The sequence below is a fragment of the Paramisgurnus dabryanus genome, chromosome 18 (genome assembly GCF_030506205.2).
Source record: "Paramisgurnus dabryanus chromosome 18, PD_genome_1.1, whole genome shotgun sequence".
Classification (NCBI taxonomy): Eukaryota; Metazoa; Chordata; class Actinopteri; order Cypriniformes; family Cobitidae; genus Paramisgurnus; species Paramisgurnus dabryanus.
In genome coordinates, this window is record NC_133354.1 from 7,401,361 (window position 1) to 7,411,833 (window position 10,473).

The 10,473-nt window shown below is 37.1% G+C and overlaps 2 protein-coding genes across 2 annotated transcripts in view; both read right to left on the bottom strand.

Moving 5' to 3' along the window:
• The window catches only part of LOC135721401 (E3 ubiquitin-protein ligase UHRF2-like), a 29,902-nt gene extending 28,655 nt beyond the window's left edge, over positions 1 to 1,247 (bottom strand). The window contains exon 1 of the mRNA XM_065243602.2: positions 966 to 1,247. Coding sequence (XP_065099674.1) covers positions 966 to 1,118 — 153 coding nt within the window. The 5' untranslated portion in view covers positions 1,119 to 1,247. The remainder of the gene's footprint in view (positions 1 to 965) is intronic.
• Positions 1,248 to 2,433: 1,186 nt separating this feature from the next.
• On the bottom strand, positions 2,434 to 5,979 carry oaz1b (ornithine decarboxylase antizyme 1b). The gene is given in 6 exon segments (XM_065243601.2): positions 2,434 to 3,407; positions 3,482 to 3,567; positions 3,654 to 3,826; positions 3,909 to 3,995; positions 3,997 to 4,048; positions 5,783 to 5,979. Coding segments are annotated over 6 exon segments (657 nt in total). The 5' UTR covers positions 5,911 to 5,979; the 3' UTR covers positions 2,434 to 3,276.
• Between the last annotated feature and the right edge of the window lie 4,494 nt (positions 5,980 to 10,473).

Sequence of the window (10,473 nt, forward strand, 5' to 3'; positions counted from 1 at the left end):
ACCAAAACTCTATCATTCATTTTTTATGTCATCATGCTATGAGACATCACAGCAAACGCCAAGACTTTACTGTGAATTTATCAAGAGATAAAGACAATCATACAGATTTTACGAGGAACAGTAAGACGATGACAGAAGTTAAATCATGTTTGGTTGAGCTGTCACAAGATCCCACACAGATTATGGAAAATGTGTCCTGGGTTTTTCTGCTTGCGTTCACACACATCCTGTAATGGTTCAGGATCTTAGCTGTTTTTAGGGTTCAGCATGAATGACCTTCTCATGTTACCAGCTTCAGATGAAAACAATTAGTTTGACGACTGAACCATTAACCTTACTAATGCTGCTGTGCTAACAAACAGAGGAATGAAAGTTTAAACGGTTCAGGACAATCAAAGGTTTGTTTACAGTTGAGCTGAAATGTGGAAAAAACATCCAAACAATTACAAACTTCACCTTAAAACTCACTAAGTTCACACTACAGTGAGTACAAAACAAATCAACAAATGCTCATCAGTGAGTACAGTGAGTTCAGTCAGGTGTGTGGAGTGTGCTGCGGCTGATCCTGGATCAGTTAATAAACCAGACATGTTCATCTGTTGATTGAAATAACTCTGCTACAAACATTCACATGCAAACAAACAAACAAACACGATCGACCGAATAAATATCACAAAACCGATCCTTATTATACAACACAATACTTATACACAAACACACAAACTGTATACAGATCTATAAACATGTCTAAAAAGGACTTCCATGACATTCCAAAATTCCCTGACATTCCAGGTTTTCCATGGCAACACTGTAACCACACAAACACACACACACACACACACACACACACAGACACATAGACGGACGCACGCACTAGTGTAACAGTGTTTTCTGGCTGAATTCGGATCAGTTATGGAGTGTTGCGCAATGGGAACAGGAAGCGGATCATCATCATCTCTCTATACCTGTTTTCCTCTGTAGAAGAGTCTCTGCTGCTCGGGCTTCACATTAAAGATCTCTTTGATCTTCACGCGCAGGGACTCGATCTTCGTGAGCCGCGACAGATCATCGATGGTTCGAGTCTCCTTCCCGTCGATCGTCCGGACCTGAATCCACATCGCGCCTTTCGACAGACGTGAAAACCAGCGTGTGAGCGGAAAACTGGGCGCGCGCGTGCGCGTGTGCGTCTGTTTGTGTGTCGGGGGGCTTGTGTGCGCGTTCGCGTTCTGCGGGGGAAGCGCGCGTCTAGCCAACGGCTGTCAAGAGAAGTCTCGCGATATGACACAAATCTCGCAAAACAGATTTTAAAGAGACAGACTCACGCTTTTAAAAGTATTTAACAGCTTTGTGTTTAAATCAAGAAGAGAATATTTTGTCTGTCTGTAGTGTCTACATAAACATACACGAAGTATGATCATTTAATAATAATACATAATTCGTACTTAAAACTCAGTCACTTAAATCTCATTGACACAACTTTATAATTTTTTAAAAGTCAGATGTCTGCTGTATTTTTAGAAATGGATTCTTTTGTTTAATTGAATTTCTATATTTAATTAAATCCCCTATTATCTCTGACCTTTACTTGACTACTGTCGCTGATAATAAAGTCTTTGGCGACATCTAGTGGTTCATTGATGCTCACTTCTTTTTAAACCACATCTCTCTTCTCAAGTCTTTTATACACCAATAACATTTTGCATAAGTTTGTCTGAAAGAAATGTTTGTGATCTTTATAGTTTCGTAACTCAGCTGGTAAAGCACCGCATTAGCGACACAAATCAAAAATGTAAAGAAATGTTTTATGCACCATAAATCACTTTAGAGAAAATCATCTACCTAATGCAAATAATGCCCATTTACATATTTTTTTTACTTTTGTATAACTATCTGAGCAACATCGCTGCTAAATTCCCACACATCTTGTATTTACGACTAAAAATTTAGACTAGATTGTACTTTATATAAAAGCAGAATTATTTGGACACGAGTAACTTTTCAACAGTTCATCTAATGATTATTACAAGCATACATGGGATATGTGTGTTATACACAAGACAAAAACCTAAAATGGCCTTTAACTATAAAATTGTACATGCATGCATTAAAATTATTATAGGGTGTTTTCCAGACAGTGATTAGACTAATCCTAGACTAAACTAAATGTAAGAGCTGTCCAATCTGAAAACAACTGACATATCTTAAAATACATCAGTGCCCTTTGTTTTTCCTCAAAATGCACACAAGTAATGTTTTTAGTAAGGCATGTTTGTTAAAACTACTTATCTTTCCTAATTAAACTAAGGCCTAGTCCTGGTTTAAGCCAATCCATGTCCAGGAAACCAGCCCTTTAAGTTTTAGTAAAGCTGGGAGACATGTCGACTACCCACAAGTTTGTCGTAGGAGTTTTTATATATAAAAATACATCATACATTTTGTTAAATGAGGAACTTTATTGTCACAAAAGCAGTACATGTACCACTAAAGAGGTGAAGGTGGTTTTCAACAAAGTGAAAAATAAACACAGGGACAGAATGAGACTCATGCACAATCAGCCCAGAAAAAAAACTCAATAAAAAGACCAAACAAGATTCTGATATACAAAATAAAGAGGTAAACAAGCTTTGGATGCGTCAATTTCACTTTCATTTCACACTCTGTACCGAAGGTGTTGTCATACATGCGGCTCTTTTTCTAATAACATAAGTCACATCTAAAAAAAAAAAAAAAAAACACATCAAAATCGCACACTTTTAAGCTGTTCGGCCCAATTCACTTCAAAACTGTTGCTGTGCCACTGAAGAACATTGAGGTAAAAAAAAAAAATTCAAAAACTGACCATAAATGATAAATCAATAACAGCCTGTAAAACCCCTCAAAACCAACACGACTTCATCGACTAAACTTCCATTTGAATAGGAATATTAAAACAAAACAAACATTAAACTCAATATCCAATCAAAATAAAGACCTCACGTACCCAAACGAAGAAAAAAAACATGACCTTTTTTACATTCCAGAAACTGAAACAATTTATAAACAAAATTACAAACACAAGCTTTAATAGATAATATCTTGATAAACAAAACACTCAGGGCAAAGCAGAGGGGAAAGACTACATTAAACTGTGAATGTGAACAGATGTCCAAATCAAAACTAAATCACAAATTTATCCCATACATCCACCGCACAAAACGACCGTGGATTTACAGAAGGCTGTGGGAACAGAAGCAGTTGATGGGGAAAATGAAAGAGGACCGGGGAGGATGAGGGAATCTAATCTTCGTCCGAGGAATCCCTGTCAAAGTTGTAGGCCATAAAGAGAACGTCAGGTCGAGAGGGGACCAAAGCATGACCCGGTTTCACCATCTCAAAGCCCAGAAAGCTGAACGCACGCATTAGTTTCACTGTGGACAGAAACAAATGTAAAGCTTCGGAACCACACACAAATAAAAACACTTTATGTGTCAGCCGTACTCACCACGGTCGTCCCTGCTCTTATAGAAACAGACAAAAACGCTGCCAACCTTCAGATGTTCTTCAGCAAACTCCAGCAGAGCGATAAAGCTGAAGAAACAATCCAAAAGAAATGTGTTACAACCCGTACGGTTTTAGTTTGTTTCAGTTTTCTTATGTACCGATCCACCTCTCACCTCTCCTTGCTGCCCTCTGGAAACGGGTCACAAGGAATCTCCACAAACAGACCATCCCCTCTCAGTGCCGCCTCCCATTGGATGGTGCGGGACACGGTGGGCTGGCTCCTGAAGTGCAGTATCCGGGGGCGACCGGCCCCACCAGGCTCTTCTGTCACAGTCAACTTCCTGTCCTACAAAGAGAAACGATTACATAATAAGAGTCACTGAACCGAATGAGTAAAGTCCATATGATTAATGTAAGTGTGTACTTACTGAGTACAGCTGCTGAGCTGTAGATGTGTGATCCCGTGCTCCATTCCCTCGCCCACCTGGGATCTTCAGAGGTGGGTGAGGGGCATCAGGAGCACCACAGAGGCCCTGGACCAGCGGTACAACTACAACACAAAGACAGACTGCACAAACAACAACACACCGTTTTACAATCCAAACACATTACAGCTGTTTTACACAAAAGCTACTTCATATGATGTCATCTTGTGTGTTTGATGGTTTCATCAGAGGAAGACTACAGATATAACATGTGTGTGAAAGTTAAGGCCAAGATTTCATCTCGTCACATCATCAATCCGTTTGTAATGACGCGTTATGGCCACATGCAAGAGAAATGCTTGTTTAAGTGCTATAATTGGGTCCCCAGTTCTTCAATTAACCTAGAAAATGTGAAAAAGATCAACTTAGTAACTTAGTTCTGGTAAACCATTCATTTAAATAGGTCATTGAAATTTGTCTCCCCTTGTGATGTCAGAAGGGGATCTTATTATAATAATACCGCCCCTTAATCTGCACTATCCAACCACGCCACTGTCATTAACTGCAGAGACGGCACATTTTTGCTCACACCTACAAAGTGTCAATTTTAACATGTTGTAATAAATGATCTGTGTGGTATTTTGAGCTAAAACTTCACATACGTACTCTGGGGACACCAAAGATTTATTTGACATCTTAAAAAAAGTCTTGTGAAATGTAAAAGTTTGTATAAAAAGTATAAGTATGTTAAAATCTAAAATTACAAGTATATTTTTGGAGTTAAAAATATTTAACTTCAATTTATTTGGAGGTTTGTAACATACAAAGGTTTACAATGCGACATAAATATATACGTTTTAAAATATATTCATTTTTAAAATATACAAAAATGGCCAAAAAATATATTTTAGTGAAATAAATTTTTGTAAACATTTATATTTCAGCACATATATTTCTGGCCATTTTATTTATTGATTTTTAAATTATTTGATTTTTTTTTTTTGCTGTACGGGAATAATTGACTGCGTCACAGCTTCACGCGCTTCCGGGATATCCTTCCCCACAAAAACGCATCTTTTAAGCGGCTTAACGTTTTAACGCAATAACATTTATAAAATGCAGAAAAATATCCGATATCATTTTGCTATGAACAACATAAAGCTGCAAAAAAAAACATAATTTAAACACAAATCTCAAAGTACAGAAAAACTACATTAATCTTTAAAAAAGATCCATTATAAAATTATAATAAATACGCATCAACATTATTAGACACGTCGTTGCGATTAAACCCCAAAGTCGAGTGACGTCGTAATCGATCCGCTGTGACGTATGTGTGAGGAACGAGGCCTGCGACGTCAAAGCTAACGCGAGCTAAAAACAACGACACTTTCTAACGGCAGTATCGAAATAAAATAGATGATTTCCTCAAAATTGTAAAATATCATCATCTGATGTTTAAATCGGATTACTGTGACAATAATTTGACGTCTGTATGGGGTTTAAAACGATCAAATTAACGAGCCCACAGGTGTGAAGATGCTAAGCAGTTGATTCCAGCCTATATTCTCGACATGACACGATTAATCAATATCATTTCTAAGCTATTTTAAAATCAAAGATTCTGTTTTGGGGATTTAACTCTCGAAATCATTCGTCAAAGATGCCGGATGTGACTGAAAGACAGCTGCTAACATTAGCATAAGCACGTCAGGCCCCGTGACACCGTAAACCCTCACTAATCCAATTAAAAGACAAAATACTCACAACAATCCTTTACATTACACTATTGTGGCTTTATAATGTGTCGTGAACAGCCCTCCGCTGATTTAAAGCGGTAAACCTGTATGAAACGAGCTGTTGAAAGAGTCTTTTACCTTCCCATCATGTCATTAATACTGTTACTGAGCGCATCCATGCTGCTGTTTTTACTCAGTTTCTTTCCTTCTTTCTCACGGGCAAAACAATGACTATTGAGGATCCGCTGGAGGTTGGATTTTACCATCCGGCCTCGGGAGAGTTCACGGCGGCCTGTGTGCTCGTCAGCGGTCGGGCAGTGAGTGAAGCGCAGAGGCGTATACGCTACACAAAAACTCACTGTGGTCTACTATGGCAAAGGATTTGCTTATGAATATTCATTGAGTCGTGGTGACGTTCCCTCGCGGGCGTCCTGAAACGTACATGAATAATATTCAAGGCGAGAGCCGTTTAGCGAATCAGATGTGCGTGAACGAAGAAAACGATTAATATTTATGAGCAAAGCCCTCGTCGTAGTAGGGTTCTCGATCGGTACGCGTAGAGGCGTTTGGGCACCGAGCGGAAAATTACTGAGAGGAAGTAAATGTACTTCAAGGTTTTTTTAGTGCGTCTCGAGAGGCGTGTTTGTGTTATAATATTTTCACATCTTGTGCCATTTGTACAATAAATGTTAGATATTATAGAGGACATCTTAAAACATCATAACGTGCATTTTACATGAATACATTAAATGTATACTTCGAGGTTATATACCTACTACTACTACAGTTGCTTGCTTCTCTACTGTATTTAACCCCACAGCACACACGTGCGTGCACACGAGTCTCTGATATTAAAGCAGTTCAGGTTAAGGAATTATAATATAACATCAACATCATTTCATCAACACCGAGTGGGTTTATTTAAGTTAACTAAGCATTACATTTGAAAGTCATAAGAATATTACTGCAGTTTACTATTAACTAAGAATAAAAGTCAACTTTCAAATTGTTAATATTCTGAAATAAGATCAGTCTTGATGACGTATGCAGCATATAAACGTGACCTCGGGAGACTGACAGCAGCCGTCGGATAAAACAGCAACACTCACCCCATACTTTAATTTATGAAATGTAATAAGATTATTAATTCATGCACATACAAATGATCATTACAGTTTAAAATAACATACATACTTCTTTATCATGAATAAATTAATTTTCACGATACCCTGGCCTGTATCACGTGTTAATGTTATCATAAATGTCTGTCTACCTTCCAATGACCACCAAATCATGTATCATTTTCTAATAATGTCAATTTTATTTCATGGTTTGTTGTCATTTGAACACAAGAGAGCAGTTGATATAATACTGTAGGTAATAATATTGTAATGTACTGTATTATAATGATCATGACAACGCGCATGCTCAGTTTTTCGGCCACTGGCTTCTGCAGCATCTCTAAATGATCAGCAGATGTCGCTGTGGTGTAAAACACATTAGTGCTCTTTAAACATCATCACACAGGTAATGTTGTGTCCCACTGTCTCATACACAAACATGTGAATCTATCTCAACATAATAATACAACAATAAACTGCTCGCAGACCTGTTAGTCACTGCATGCATTCATAACTCAAAACTTTTAGTTTAAAAATGCAGTAATTTTTAGACTCGATGATTTTAATCACTGGGTAAAAACTGCCAGATATATTTCAGGAAATGACTTGAGACTTTGAAACAATGTAATCCTGTTTGTCTAACAAACGCATTCCTTAAACCATCCTTTAGACATATATATATATACACAGTCTTGTTCAAAATAATAGCAGTACAATGTGACTAACCAGAATAATCAAGGTTTTTAGTATATTTTTTTATTGCTACGTGGCAAACAAGTTACCAGTAGGTTCAGTAGATTCTCAGAAAACAAACAAGACCCAGCATTCATGATATGCACGCTCTTAAGGCTGTGCAATTGGGCAATTAGTTGAATTAGTTGAAAGGGGTGTGTTCAAAAAAATAGCAGTGTGGCATTCAATAACTGAGGTCATCAATTTTGTGAAGAAACAGGTGTGAATCAGGTGGCCCCTATTTAAGGATGAAGCCAACACTTGTTGAACATGCATTTGAAAGCTGAGGAAAATGGGTCGTTCAAGACATTGTTCAGAAGAACAGCGTACTTTGATTAAAAAGTTGATTGGAGAGGGGAAAACCTATAAAGAAATGCAAAAAATGATAGGCTGTTCAGCTAAAATGATCTCCAATGCCTTAAAATAAAGAGCAAAACAGAGAGACGTGAAAGAAAACGGAAGACAACCATCAAAATGGATAGAAGAATAACCAGAATGGCAAAGGCTCAGCCAATGATCACCTCCAGGATGATCAAAGACAGTCTGGAGTTACCTGTAAGTACTGTGACAGTTAGAAGACGTCTGTGTGAAGCTAATCTATTTTCAAGAATCCCCCGCAAAGTCCCTCTGTTAAAAAAAAGGCATGTGCAGAAGAGGTTACAATTTGCCAAAGAACACATCAACTGGCCTAAAGAGAAATGGAGGAACATTTTGTGGACTGATGAGAGTAAAATTGTTCTTTTTGGGTCCAAGGGCCACAGGCAGTTTGTGAGACGACCCCTAAACTCTGAATTCAAGCCACAGTACACAGTGAAGACAGTGAAGCATGGAGGTGCAAGCATCATGATATGGGCATGTTTCTCCTACTATGCTGTTGGGCCTATTTATCGCATACCAGGGATCATGGATCAGTTTGCATATGTTAAAATACTTGAAGAGGTCATGTTGCCCTATGCTGAAGAGGACATGCCCTTGAAATGGTTGTTTCAACAAGACAATGACCCAAAACACACTAGTAAACGGGCAAAGTCTTGGTTCCAAACCAACAAAATTTATGTTATGGAGTGGCCAGCCCAATCTCCAGACCTTAATCCAATTGAGAACTTGTGGGGTGATATCAAAAATGCTGTTTCTGAAGCAAAACCAAGCAATGTGAATGAATTGTTAAAGAATCATGGAGTGGAATAACAGCTGAGAGGTGCCACAAGTTGGTTGACTCCATGCCACACAGATGTCAAGCAGTTTTAAAAAACTGTGGTCATACAACTAAATATTAGTTTAGTGATTCACAGGATTGCTAAATCCCAGAAAAAAAATGTTTGTACAAAATAGTTTTGCGTTTGTACAGTCAAAGGTAGACACTGCTATTTTTTTGAACACACCCCTTTCAACTAATTGCCCAATTGCACAGCCTTAAGAGCGTGCATATCATGAATGCTGGGTCTCATTTGTTTTCTGAGAATCTACTGAACCTACTGGTAACTTGTTTGCCACGTAGCAATAAAAAATATACTAAAAACCTTGATTATTCTGGTTAGTCACATTGTACTGCTATTATTTTGAACAAGACTGTATATATATATATGCCAAATACATTTGTAGAAAGTAATGCTTAATTGAATATATTTTTTGAATTTGGAAAAATATATTTAGTTTTTACCTTCATTTAAACATATATTTTAAAGGTAAGCAAATATATTTTTAATTTTACATCCCATACAGCAAAAATATATTCTTTACAAATTTATTTTAAATATGCTAAATACAAGGTAATTCTATAAAGTATAGTTTGTAAGTTGAAAAATATATTTAATTTTAATCTTTTTAAAACTGTTATGTTTACAGGTTTGTAACAAAGTTTTTCTTCCAAAGCAGACCTTGGACTGAAATATATGAAGGGCTATATATATTTTTTAATGCTTTAAAATGTATTTATTTTTAAAATATATTTCAAAATATACAAAAAATGGCCAAAAAATATATCAGTGAAAATATATTTTTGTAACAATATTCCAAAATATATCTTAGCAAATATATATATTGCCCATTTTCACACATTTATTTTTTTTCCCATATGGGAACATTTGCTGCTATTAAAGTGACACAATCACTAAAGACAGAAACCTGATGTGTGTTTGTATGATGAGCAGGTTTCATTTCATCAGTCCTCTAAAGCCTCTATTGTGTCTTTGTGAAAACGTTCAGGCCAGTCAGACTCAAACCAGGCGGTCAGTATGAAACCAATGAAAGGCTTTTGTCCACAGGAATCATTTTGGACTCTCGGGAGTTGCATTCCATTGGTCGGCGTTCCATGGCAACACATTCCACCTATGACAAAAGAGCCGATCGGAGCGTTTCAGTCTGAGGATGAAGGTGGAATGCAAATCTGAGATTGAGACTCTCTCTTTCTCCCTCTGTGTGTAAAGGAGTTTCTAGAATCACCAGGCAGATTTGGGGAAACCAATAAGACATGACATTTCTATTGGTGAAAGAAGCCCATTGGAGGACTTTGAGGAACTTTCATTAAGTAGCTTTCTGTCCAAGACTCCAAATGTGTTTCTCTTTATAGAGGGGAAGACCTCGAGTACCACAGTAAATCTTTAGTGCTTTAAACAGTTGATCTGTCTTTATTAGGTGCCACAGGTCTCATGGGTTGTGGACTTTGATCAGCTTTAAAAGTCAAACCATTCATTCAGATGTCGTATATATATAAATATAATACACCCAGGGTAAAACATCACTTAAACTCCTCTTGTCAAGACAGCATTGTGAAGTTATCTGTCGCACAAAAAACCTTTGGAGAATTTCAGTAATATGTGAAAATATTTGATATTTTATTTGAAGATGAAGACGGTTATTTAAACAGACATTACAGCGCTGAATGATTTTATTTGTCAAGTTGTTCATTTCAATTAAAACAAAAAGCTGCTGCTGTAAAATGAAATCAGACATAAAAATATGCTTATAAACAAACTG